A 13510-nucleotide genomic window follows, 5' to 3' on the forward strand; every position below is an offset into this window, starting at 1 on the left:
CAGTAGCAGCCCCAAGAGAAAATCCATGGGAAAAAATAAGGGAAAATTAAAGAAATTAAAGTTGCGTGTTTTGTTTGTTTGTTTACTTATATTGTTATGCAACAATCCATATTATTTGTGTGAAATTTTGTGATCGCTTTCAGTGTGAAAATTCTCATGGAGAGACCATTATACCATTATACACAGGTTGTTGTTCACCGCTTGCGTCACTTACTAATGACAGAATGTAATTACTGTAATACAGTAATCTTTACTATATAACAGTAAAGATACTGTAATACAACGTGTAAACAAATAAACAATTTGGGACAGTTCTTGCCATTGAGATGACTTGGAAAAAGTCATCACCCTGAATTCACCCTATGTAAAAGATGACAGAACAGCTTCAGTGTAAAGTTCAGTGAAAGTCCCTCATTCAAAGAGGATTCACCAAAGTTTACACAAGTTCTTTTAATCTTTTTAGTCTGGCTTCAACTATGCCTTAAAGGGTTAGTTCACCCCAAAATGAAAATTCTGTCATTAATTACTCACCCTCATGTCGTCCCAAACTCATAAGACTTTCGTTCATCTTTAGAACACAAATTAAGATATTTTTGATGACAGAATGCTGTCAGATTTCCTTCCATTGACTGCCTTTGTAACTACCACTTTGACGCTTCAAGAACTTCATAGAGATAGGAAAACTAATCCATATGAATCCAATGAACCTGAATAACGCAGAAGAACAGACCTCTTCCAGAAGCTCAAACGTGCTGCGTAACCAATGAGGTTCATTCTCGTGTGTTACACAGCATGTTTGAGCTTCCTGAAGTGTTTTGTTCTTGTGAATTATTCAGGTTCAGTAGAGCTTCTGCTTATGTTTGCTGATCAATGTTTACGTGTGAGTAAAAGCCTAAATTAAATCTGTTCATCATAACAAGCGATCGATTCTCTTCAGAAAATCTGGACTAAACCACTCGATTCATATGGATTAGTTTTCCATATCTCTTTATGAAGCTTTTGAAGCATCAAAGTGGTAGGTGCAAAGGCAGTCTATGGAAGGAAATCTGACAGCATTCTGTTATTAAAAAGATCTTCATTTGTCTTCTGAAAATGAACGAAAGTCTTTTCTGTAAATGTCTGTTTTCGTTTCGCCCTGACCAGAAGTATCTATTTTAGTTCATTGTACCTGGTGGACAGGGAAATAGGCTGATTCTGGTGTATGTCAATGGCTGAACACCAAGATGTTGTCTGTGTCCATCCCTTCAGGTGGTCTTTGCATGGAACCATATCTCTGCTCCAGTGAAGACAAGCATCTGTCCAAGGACTCCAGTTCCCGTAAACAGGAATTGTCCATATCCACAGCTCTTACAGCTTGCAACAATGAATGCATGGTTCTTGTGTGGTCCTCAAGTCCTCTGAGCAGGCTTTCCATATTCATGCCATCAACAGCTCTTTGAATGTCCTCTAAACACTGCATTGTACCTCCGAAAAAAGCTGTAATATCATCCTCTTTGTTCCATGTAAAGGAAAACAAAGCAAAAACTTGCAGAACCAAAAAGGTCTCCGTGGGGACATTTTGAAATATTGAAATCTTAAAGACAGTTTGGTGATTTTCCTTGTTCAATTTCAGGATGCTCGAAAGCATTTTGTCAGAGAACAAAGTTCCTGACCAATGAAATCTTTAGAATCGGCTGTGGGGTGGGGTTTGTGCTTAACTGAGTCAGAGGCTTTTTTTAGTAATGCATATGAATGAATTTCACTAAGGTTGATCAATGTTTTTTGTTTCACTAGTGTTTGTAAGAGGCTTTTCAATAATTATGACCTATACGGCCCCTCATAGAAATAGGCTGTCTTTGCCTTATTACGAGTTTGCCTCTCCGAGTCTCTTTTGAAGATTTCTGACTGCTGCAGCTTAATGTCACCATGACAGCCACAGCATGACAGCTCCGATGCTCTCGTCACCCTTCAGGATCAAGGATACTTGCGCAGTGACATCGAGAACACAAGCACCGGGAAAGCAGTGACCGTGCACCTTACCTTTAGCTGAGGTAGCGTGGACATGCCAGACGATGGAGTCTTCAATGACCGCAGTGTTGCTTTCCGTCTTGCAAAAGGTGTCAAAGTAGTTACGGGTGGAGATATCAAAGACTGGGGGTGGTGGATGGGAAGAGGTGGATTAAGCACATGGATAAGAGGATTAGTTCACATCAGAATTAAAATTTCCCATGTCATCCAAGATTCTTCAGTCAAAAAGAAATTAAGGTTTTTGAGGAAAACATTCCAGGATTTTTCTCCATATAGTGGAGGTTCACTGGGGTTCAACGGGTTGAAGGTCCAAATGTCAGTTTCAGTGCAGCTTCAAAGAGCTCTACAGGATCCCAGATGAGGAATAAGGGTCTTATCTAGAGAAACCATCGGCCATTTTCTAAAAAAATTAAATTTATATACTTTTTAAACACAAATGCTCATCTTGCACTGCTCTGCGATGCGCCACGCATTACGTAATCACATTGGAAAAGTCACGCATGAGGTGGAAGTACCAAGCAAGTGTTTACAAAGCGAACGTGCACAGACTAAGTTAAACGGCCTTTACAAAAACAAAAAAAGATAAAACAACGATGTCAGACGATTTTGAAGTTGGAGGAGAAAATGAGATGGAATTTTTCGCCCTACCGCGGTACTCCTGCCTACGTCACGCGTGACCTTTCCAATGTGATTACATAATGCGTGGCGCATCGCAGAGTAGACTTTATGAATTTCTTCACTGAGAAAATCGAAAGCATCAGAAAAACAATTGTAAATGTACAACCTTTGACAGCGTTTTATGATTCAGCTTCAATTATTGCCTATCAAGAACAGTTGCACAACTATAGGACAGGAAGAGCTAAATAAACGTATCATAGCGTCTAAGCCAACAATATGTTTATTAGATTCAATACCCAAAACTACTGAAAGAATTGTTACCTGTTACAGAAGAGTCTCTTTTCAATATTATTAACTCGTCTTTATGTCCTAAGACCGTTCAAGCTGGCAGTTATTAAGCCTCTCATTAAGACACCACAATTAGATCCAAATGTATTAGCAAATTACAGACCCATTTAAAATCCATACCCATCTCGTTAAAATTCTAGCTTCTGACCAAGTCTGTATAACAATACTAGTGTTACTTGATCGCAGTGCTGCGTTCGACACTATAGATCATAAAATATTCCTAGATTGACTACAATATTACATTGGTATTCAGGGACAGGCGTTAAGGTGGTTTAGATCTTACCTATCAGACCGTTACCATTTTGTATATTTAAATGGGGAAAATCTAAGAAAACATCAGTAAATTATGGAGTGCCGCAAGGATCTGTGTTAGGCCCTCTGTTACTTTCAATATATATGCTGCCACTTGGTAATATTATAAGAAAACACTGAATTAGTTTCCACTGCTATGCCGATGATACTCAGTTATATATTTCATCACGACCAGATGAAATCTCTAAATTATCCAAATTGACAGAGTGTGTTAAAGATATAAAACACTGGATGCCCAGTAATTTTCTTCTATTAAATTCAGATAAGACTGAAGTATTACTTATTGGACCAAAAACTTGAACACAGAATCTCTTAGACTACAGTCTGCATTTAGAAGGATGTACCAGATGTCCATCGTCTACGGTTAAAGACCTGGGTGTTATATTAGACAGCAACTTGACCTTTGAAAATCAGATTTCATATGTTACAAAAACAGCCTTCTTCCACCTCTGAAACATTGCTAAGCTATGGAATATGTTATCTGTTTCTTATGCAGAAAAGTTAGTCCATGCATTCATGATGTCTAGACTAGATTACTGTAATGCAGCTAGTTGTCCTGCTTCCTCAATAAACAAGCTACAATTAGTTCAAAATGCAGCTGCGAGAGTTCTTACCAGGTCAAGAAAATATGATCATATAACACCAATTTTATCATCTCTACACTGGTTACCTATTAAAGGGGTGGTTCACTGATTTTTTTCTAGGCTTGATTGTGTTTATGGGGTGCAGTTTAACATGTCTTAATGCTTCGTTTTAAAAAAAAAAACGCTGTATTTTTCATATATTTTACCTTTATTCTACACCGCTGTTTCAAAGCAAAAATGCGTTGGTCTTTGTTTACGTCCTTGATGCAACCAAAAAATAGCAACATAATACATTTAAAAGACATGTACAAACAATAAAAAATACTTACATTTAGGGGCCCATAAACAGCAGCTTCTGCTTTTAAAGTGGGACTACTTCATCTTTCAGTAATAGCCTTTGTGCAAATCCAGCATTGAACTCGTGTAGATTCTGGAAGCTGTCTTCAGCGCCACATCCAGTGTAGACATTATCACTGATTATAATGGGTTCTATTATCTTTTGATGCGTTGCATCTCGCCGTGTGCGTCCGGTGTAGACAACTCTTCCGCTTCCATAATGCCGTGCGACATGGCCTCGCCCACTTTGTTGCATGTTCCTGTGGGCAGGGTTTATGTTAATTGCAGGGTTTATGATGTCACCAACCCGGGAAGAAGCTTGTTGTAGTCCAAACTGGTCGTTTTTGTAGGCATTAAACTGCCATAACTTTAAAAGACAATATCTCTCGTTTGTATTGAACTTTCAGCGCTGTAACTTTGCAGATACTGTTTATGCTCAAGCAGCAACATTACACACTAAAGTTAAAAAAGTGAAATCGCAATGAACCACTCCTTTAAGTTCCGAATCGATTATAAAGTATTGCTACTGACCTATAAGGCCCTGAATGGTTTAGCTCCTGTGTATTTAACCGATCTTCTATCACCCTACAATCCTTCACGCTCTTTAAGATCACAAAACTCTGGACTTCTGGTTGTACCTAGGATATCTAAGTCCACTAAAGGAGGGAGAGCGTTTTCACATTTGGCTCCTAAACTCTGAAATAGCCTTCCTGAAAATGTTCGGGACTCAGACTCACTCAGTTTAAATCTAGATTAAAGACGCATCTCCTTAGCCAAGCATTCACATAATGCATTTCATAACCTTGTACTCCAGTTATATCAGATCAAAGGCACATGACTGTCTTTGCTTAATGTTATGAACAGCAGCTACGCTAATTATTTTCATTTACTTTTCTGTTTTATCTCAGGATGCCCGTCCCGAGGTGATTACAGAGTACATCAGCTTCAGTTTGGATCCAGTCTCTTATGAAGACTTCAGATGACCAGCACCTGTGAAGAGATGACCCCAACTCCTGCAAAGACTTCAGATGATGCAAACTCTGGATCAACATGCACCTTTCCAAATTTTGCTATATATCCTGATCATTGTTAACATGTATTCATTACTTCAATGAGCTCATTAAAGACATAGTTCACCCAAAAATGAAAATTGTCCCATGATTTACTTACTCTCAAGCCATTCTAGGTGTATAGGACGACCTCCGGGCGGAAGAGCAACCTTTGACCTGACACGATGACGTGCAGGGTAGAGAGCAAAACAAAAAACTGTTCACGAATTAGAAGTTTAAAATGAGAAATTTTAAAGAGAAATGTTGGTGGATTTCGATATAAGAGAAGAGGAGCTTGAGTTTGTTGCCCAGCCATATTTGTTTGAACCGTGAGAGGCGTCTAAGCTTATGATACTCCTACATCCTGCATCATACATCGCGTCAGAGGATTACTCATTTGGCGCAAGTCGACTTGTGCATTCTGCATGTGGTCTTTCGCCGGAAGCTAGAATATGTAAAGTTTTAAATATGGATATTTTTCTTACAAAAACACATCCCTTCACTTCAAAAGGCATTTATTAACCCTCGGGTGTCATATGGATTCATTTTTTTATGGATGGATGCATTTTTTCTGTCTTCAGAATTTGGCCTACTATTCACAACCATTATAAACCTTGGAGGACTAAGGATATTTTTAAATATATCTCGGAGACACAAGTGATCACAGAACTGATTCTATATTTTTTACCAGTTCATGTACTAAGTGATCTTTCAAATTCCTAGCCCATTTGTACACAATCAGTGGAGGATACTGAAAGATATCAGAAGACAACAAATACCAGTACTTTTTAAAAATTTATCTTATCAAATAAGACTTGGATGAATGAGTTGTAATAAAAGTAAAAATTTTTTTTTTTTTTTTGTCTTAATTTTTAACATCTCAGAATGTGTGTTTTGGAAAGATGTATTAAATGCTTCATCAATCTATTCAGAAGGATAACCCATATCTAAAAATTTCTTTTTCATGATTCTCAATTTTTCAATAAAATCTAAATCAGAATAACAAATCCTCCTCAGTCTATAAAACCGACTCTTAGGCAGTCCCTTTTTAAAAACAGTCGGATGGAAGCTGGTAGCGAGCAACAAAGTGTTGCGATTCGTGTCTTTTGTATATAAAGTCATAATCAACTTGCCTTCATTTTTCTGCACCCACATGTCTAGGAAGTGTACTCTGGACGAATTAAAGGTGAATTCCAAGTCAACCTCATTGTGATCTCCCAAAAAAAATACAGAATATATCTTTACCTATACCATTCAATGATACGTGGACAGAAAGGATTTGTATCAGTATTAATTACATAACAATGCTCAAAAAAAAAAAACAAAAAAAAAAAAAAAACATAAATAAATTGGCATACTTAGGGACAAAAATCGAGCCCATTGCTGTACCACTAATCTGAAGAAAAAAATCTGTCAAAACTGAAATAATTATATTTCAAAACATACGAAGCCATCTCAATCAAGAACTCTGAAGGTGGAAGGACATCGCCGCACGCTGATAGGTAATGTCTAAGGGCACTAAACTCTTTCTCATGTGAGATGTTAGTATATAGACTCGTTATATCCAAAGTTAATAATAAAGAAGTTTCAGGTAAATCATGTAACTGAGAAATCGTATTAATGAACTCAGTAGAATCCCTAATATAAGTTGGCAACGAGTGAACAAATGGTTTGATAAAAAAAAAAAATAAATAAATAAAAATCAACGTACTGGGATAAAGGAGATAAAAGGGAATTAGTCTGTGCGCCTCAAATGGACAAACTGGAGGATCAGTTAACCTTTTATGGATTTTGGGAAGAGTGTAGAAAACAGGCCTAAATTGATGTTGACAATACAAGAAGTCAAACTCTGTCTGGGATATCCAACCTTGTGTTTTAGCGTTCTTTAAAAAGAAAAACACCTCAGATCAATAAGTATTAGTGGGATCATTGGGCAGCTTCTTATAAAACCTTTCGCTTTGAAATTGTGAGAGAATTTCATGCTGGTATTTAATCGTATTCTGGACTACGATCGCCCCTCCTTTACACACAGGTTTTATAGTAATATTCGGATCATCGATCAATTCAGTCAAAGCTTTTTTTCTCATTCAACGAAACATTATGAGGGAAGTTTTCATCACATCTTGTTCGACCAAACGACAAAAGGTATGAATAGTATGGTTAGAAACATTCAGGCAAAAAGTACTTTTAGGTCTGAAAGGTGTAGTAGATGAACCAGAAACTGATTTAGAAAAAAAATATATCATAATTTCAGATCCACTTTTAGATTAAAAGAATTAGCACCACTAGTTGGAACAAATGACAGTCCTTAGACGAAACCCCAATTTGATCATCAGACAGTTCTTTTTCAGAACTATTGATTACCATCTCTTTGAGAAGCTCTGAGTCGTAGACTTCTTTGAGGCTCTTGAACCTCTTCTGCATTTCTTCTTCTTTGTGGTCTCTGTAGAGGAGCTCGTCTACCCAAAAAAGAGGTAGAAACTTGTGCACTCGAACCACTGTCCATGGTATTGCTCCAGGTGATCCACGGACTGGTACACTGGTCTCATGGGTAACACTGTCACTGATGTTGGAAGTGGTAACTGCTGGTCTGATATCCCATGGGTGTACCACATTCCGAAGATAATCCTCCGTGTCTTGTTTGTATTTCTTTAACTTCTTTCTTTATCTTCTTCAAAGTATATTATACTATATAAGCAATAAGAATACTTTTTGTTTGCAAAAACAAAACAAAAACAATGACTTTATTCAACAATATCAACAATGTCAGAACGCCGACTCATTATTGGCCGGCTCCCGCATCAGCATCACACGCATGCGTCGTGCTGCTCACATGTACAGCCTCTGTCAATACTGAGCTGTCTATACACACACACGTTGTATTTTCATGTTTTATGGGAACTTCCCATAGACATAATGATTTTTATACATTACAAACTGTATATTCTATGCCCCTACACTAACCTTACCCATCACAGAAAAACATTCTGCATTCTCACATTTTCAAAAACAAAAACAAGCAAACAAACAAACAAAAACATTACATAGTATGATTTATAAGCTGTTTTCCTCATGGGGACCAAAAAAATGTCCCCACAAGGTGAAAAATTACTAGTATTATCTTTGTGGGGACATATTTTAACTCTTTATAAATGAGCTTAAACAGTAATAATTTCATAATCCAAATGATCTGCAAGTACTTTATTACTGTAAAAATTATGAAGTGTTACACATTTATAAATAAATGGAATCTACCACATGAAAGTTTCCAAACAATAATAAAATGAACTTTTTTTATTAAATTAATTTTCTCTTTTAGATGTCTTTTAAATGAAGAGCCATTACTGTCAGCGTTACCCGCACACACTCCCAGAGACGCACATACAGGAAACTAGACCACTAAGAGCTTGACATCTTAAAACAAACCAGCTCACTCAGAGACCGGTGTGAAAATGCTGCAAAACTTGACATTAATTCTCCTCTTCAGTTTAATCTTCATCTTCTCCTCTGGTAAGTTGTTGATTAATTATATATATATATATATATATATTCTGTAATGCCACTTGTCTGATTATACACAAACCTTTTTCACAGTGAATTATTTGTGGTTTTTTGTTTTGGGTTGAATTTTAGTTTCATTTTTCAGTCCTCAATGTAGTGGAACAGAAACCTAAACTTTTCTGCTTTTTACAAATAGTTTGTTTTTATTACTTTCAATTAAAAACCATTCACATTTCATAGCATTCCATATGGTTTCATATGAATATTTATTCACCCAGTCATGTGTTTCCCATGTAAGACCCATTCCTTTGAGTAAAAGTGTTTTAAGATATCAGTCTTTTCTCTTGCGTGTGTCTGTGTTAAATCAAGTCATGTCAGCAATAGTGAAAAGTGATGACTGTGCTCGATACGCAACACAGCAACATTTCTCACTGTGTTATTGATCCTTTTGCTCAAACTTTTTATACCACTTTATTTTTTTAGGTAAATTTGTATCTTCATGTACCTACAAAGCAGTGGGTGACAATGTTGTGATTCGACTGGGTGATGAAAAATTACCACAGGACAGCCACTTGATCTGGACACATGATAAAAGGAGGGTGTATTCAAAAAAGGGCTCAAATGTTAAGAACGAAGGGCTCATCATTAACCACTATGGGTCCCTGATACTGGAGAACATACAGAAGAGCAAATCTGGGGAGTACAAAGCCGAAGTCTATGACAAAGATGGAAAATTAATAAAGAAAACCGTAGAGAAGATCTGTGTTTTAGGTACGTACTAGCTTGTGATCTGCTGCGATTTAAACCTGCACTGAAGGCAAATGTAATTTCTTTCCTCTCTTTTTGTCTTTTCAAATCAAGACCAAGTGTGTCTCAGCATTAAGACTTGCTGTTGTTGTGTGTGTTTCAGAGCCGGTGCCTGAACCTTCAGTCACAGTCGAGTGTGTAGAAGAAGGAGTCTATCTGACTTGTATTCCAGTGAATAGCAATGAGGTTTCTGTGTCCTGGACGAAAAATGGAGAGAAGTCAAACACGACACATGCTGTTTTACATGTCAGCTGGTCTGAGCTCAAATCTGGAGATAAGTTCTCATGCACACTCAGCAACATGTTCAGTGAAAAGACAGCAAAAGATGTTGAGCCGGTGTGCTCCAACACAGGTTCATATATCTAAATAAATCATTCTACATATATATCATGTATGACAACATTGGTTTAATTAGTTGACTCAAAGAATATTTTTATAATCCACTTACAGGTGTACATGCAAATGAAGATGAGAACAGAAAAAAAGAAGAGAACAGCAACAATGAAAATAAAGATGATGGTAATTGTCTATTTCTGTCACAAAGTTCCTCATGATCATGTTTCCTGCCACAGAGCTGCCTTTGAGGAATTTCAGTCATGAAGCTATTACATAAAATTATATCATATATCATATTATTTTATAATTATTGTTAAAATGTTATTTTGCAGCAAAAGGTATAAATTCCCATTTTTGTGTATTCACACTTACAACTGATGAGAACAACTGAGAACATCTATTTGTAGGTCTGATTGAGGTAATATTGTCACTCAGTGTGGGTGTGCTTCTGAACATTCTCAAACATCTCAAACCAATCATTCAAAACCAATTGTTTCTCATTCTGCTGTATCTATCTGTTCCGCAGAGGAAGCAGAGTTTCGACTCGTTTCTCTAATGCCAGATCACGCAAATCAGCCTGATGAGCCGTACATGCAGAGTAGCGAATCTCAAAGGCCATCCAAAAGCCAGCGTCCTCTTCCGCCCCTGCCCAACCCTCGAGGTCCACCTGCTGTTGAACCCCAATAAGAGAAAAACATGACCTTCTCAAGACTTTGAGGCCAACAAAACCAATGCTGAATGAAATATTGTTTATATGTTTTAGAATTGATGATAATGCACCAGTCAAAAATTTGGACACATAAACTCATTCTTTATTATTACAACTTTCAACAATTTATAATAACTGTAACTTCATTATTACAACTTTCAACAATTTATAATAACTGTAACTTCATCAAAACAATGAAGAAGCACAAATGGAAGCCTGAAAAGCTTTTTTGTCAAGATGCTTTTAAAAAGTGCTTGATTAGTGTGTGTGTGTTTAATGTATTTGTAATAATTTTAAGGAATGCTGAATATAAAAGCAATTAATGTCTAATAAATGTTGGTTTAATGCATTTAATTAATGACATTTTCCCATTTTCCGTGACCTAATCTAAAGTGAGAACTAATTACTCCTAATAACCATATTAAAAACTCTTTTACTACTGGTTTAAAATACTGTACGTTACTTATATGGTTAATAAGTTGTTAACAAAGCTTAAAAACATTAACTATTTTTATTAAGTAATTAAACAATAATAATTTTGTTAATTACAGTAACAATGAATAAAGAACTCATTTTTGTATATAAGCTATTAATATATTATTGTAGAGATTACAATATATAAACTATGAATTAACTAATAGTTTGCAAATGATTTGTAAGCTTTGTTACTGTATATTTATAAAGTGTTACCGTGTATTCTTTAATTTTTAATTACCATGTATTCTGTAATTGTTGTTTAAATAAACATGGTCATGTTGACTTATTTTAAAATCATTGATACCAGCCTACAAAACACACAAATGCTCCTTATTTATTTTGTGCCCTATTAATAAGACAAACCCATTTAATTATTTAGCATATTACTACAGATATACAATGGATAATATACGTATTTGTTTTACGATCACAATCACCAGGTTATTTCTTTCAAACTCAGAATAGTGCAGATGAACATGACACTGTCCAATGCAATGCTGATATCTGGAGGAGATGTGAAGATAGTGACAGAGAGGCAACATGCCAGAGTAGCATCTGCCTGCACAACCGAAGGCTGCATTTTCAGGACCGCATTTCTAGGACCCTACATTTTAGTGACAACACCACCTACCGAATTACAGGACCAGTGACCGCATGCTTTTCGGAAGAGATGGACGACATTCAGAGTGTGAGTATCAAATGTAAATCAATTTTTATTTGTTTAACATTAAAAACAATTTTGATGCATTTAATTGCAAAGTGAAGTGATCGTGAGTTGCTAAATAGTCTTGAATGCACTTTATAGCCATTATATATTAGCTTCTAATGCTGTAAAACTAATTGTTAGCATATTTGTTTAACAAAACTGTAGCACGACTAGCAAGTGACTATGGTATGATTAATAATCCTAGGCAGTACAATAAACTGTAGCACTTCGTTGTAAAATCTTGTTAGTTACTCAATGCTTTTCCATTTTAAGCAAGTTAAAATAATCTTAATGTTTTAACTGTCATGTGCGTGCTCACTGTCAGCCTGCCCAGGTCAAAAAATACTACAGAAAATACTATAGTGTTTTTGAACCATACTATAGTAAATTGTAGTATCTTATATTGTATAAATAATAGTATTTACAACACTTTGTTAATAAATCCCTTAGCATACTGTAGTATACAGTGAACTGATAAACTGTAATAAATACTGTAGTATACTTTATTTTTTACTACAGTAAACTGTAGTGTATATTGTATATACCCTATAGTTGTAGAAAACTTAGTACAGTATTGGGTAAAATAATTTGATTATATTACTATAGTTGTTATGTTACCACAGCAACTATAGAATTACCACAACAAATTAATTCAAGTACTTTACTATAGTATGGGTAAAAAAAAACTATAGTATTTACTATAAATTACTATAGTATTTTTTTACCTGGGCATGTTTACCCTACAATACATGTTATGAGCATGTCTCTTCATGTTGACATTGTTTTTGTAATGTTGATTGAGGCATTTGACAGTTTTAATAGTCAGACATAACAGAGAGGCCATCATAATAATAATACCACGTGTTAGATTGTGTCATGTGTACTCTATAAGTGATTTCAGTGCAGGCAATATATGACAAAAGAATAATAAATAAATTGGTCAAGTACTAGGCTTAGGCCTAATTTATGTCTATTTATTTATATGAAATTAACTTAAAATGTTTTATTTGACCAATTGGACTCTCTCTTTTTCAAGAAACACATAACAATCCAAGAAGGAAGATCCTTTCGTGAACTTAAGAGATGCACCACATGCTGCAAGGAGCTCCTCTGCCCGTTCTGCAGCTCTGCTTTGTTTCACCCAACAAAGTGGAGCAAAGTGAAATCCCATTTGGAGAGCCATTTCAAATGCAGTTCTCTATGAAGGTAACATTTGCAAACATTCTTTTGGGAGATGCAATGTTATGATTAATTCAATTTGACCTCAATTCCTAGATTTGTGTATATTTTAATGAACAATTTTCTTTTGATAGACCATCATATATGGCCTGGCTGGGCTGCAGAATTTCTCTGCGGGATGTTGAGAAGGCCGCCTTCTCTGGTCCGGATTATCATCACATGTAAGAGTAGAAAATGTAATTTTTTTTACACAGTGTCCAATGTATCATTTTTTTAAGCATTAACAGTATTTCTGTTAACCCAGCAGTGGTTATGTTCTCCATTTACTATTTTAGTAAAGTGGAAGAAAAGAGAAAAGAGGGGAGAGCATCCATTTGGTAGGTAGTGCTGCTGCATACTTCACAATCTGTGCTTTAAATATTTAAAGGTCAGGAAATGTCATGTCAATAACATGTTATTTCTATTCAGATTTCTTGCATCTCCCTCTATTATTATTTTATTTTTTTCTCAGTTCATTTAAAATTAGAGAGTTGAACATGTT

The 13510-nt window shown here is 35.8% G+C and overlaps 1 protein-coding gene and 1 long non-coding RNA gene across 3 annotated transcripts; both read left to right on the forward strand.

The window, feature by feature from the left end:
- Positions 1-8618: 8618 nt before the first annotated feature.
- LOC127519412 (SLAM family member 5-like) lies at positions 8619-10572 on the forward strand. The gene is made up of 6 exons (XM_051907118.1): positions 8619-8764; positions 9239-9526; positions 9666-9914; positions 10013-10081; positions 10231-10316; positions 10425-10572. The coding sequence occupies exons 1-5, from the start codon at positions 8707-8709 to the stop codon at positions 10287-10289; spliced, it is 723 nt and encodes a 240-aa protein (XP_051763078.1). The 5' UTR covers positions 8619-8706; the 3' UTR covers positions 10290-10316; positions 10425-10572.
- A 1064-nt stretch (positions 10573-11636) lies between these two features.
- LOC127519417 (uncharacterized) lies at positions 11637-13347 on the forward strand. 2 transcript variants are annotated; one of them, XR_007931815.1, is made up of 4 exons: positions 11637-11772; positions 12827-12996; positions 13104-13190; positions 13305-13347. It is a non-coding gene; the product is annotated as an uncharacterized LOC127519417 (long non-coding RNA). The 2 variants fall into 2 exon arrangements; XR_007931814.1 differs by having other exon boundaries at positions 13277-13344.
- Positions 13348-13510: the final 163 nt, after the last annotated feature.

Source organism: Ctenopharyngodon idella, chromosome 9 (genome assembly GCF_019924925.1).
Source record: "Ctenopharyngodon idella isolate HZGC_01 chromosome 9, HZGC01, whole genome shotgun sequence".
Classification (NCBI taxonomy): Eukaryota; Metazoa; Chordata; class Actinopteri; order Cypriniformes; family Xenocyprididae; genus Ctenopharyngodon; species Ctenopharyngodon idella.

Excerpts from the sequence above, each read along its gene's own strand:
- LOC127519412 (XM_051907118.1), top strand. The coding sequence starts at position 8,707 with ATGCTGCAAAACTTGACATTAATTCTCCTCTTCAGTTTAATCTTCATC. Across the intron at positions 8,765-9,238 it reads AATCTTCATCTTCTCCTCTG|GTAAATTTGTATCTTCATGT; the intron begins GTAAGTTGTTGA and ends TTATTTTTTTAG. Across the intron at positions 9,527-9,665 it reads AGAGAAGATCTGTGTTTTAG|AGCCGGTGCCTGAACCTTCA; the intron begins GTACGTACTAGC and ends TGTGTGTTTCAG.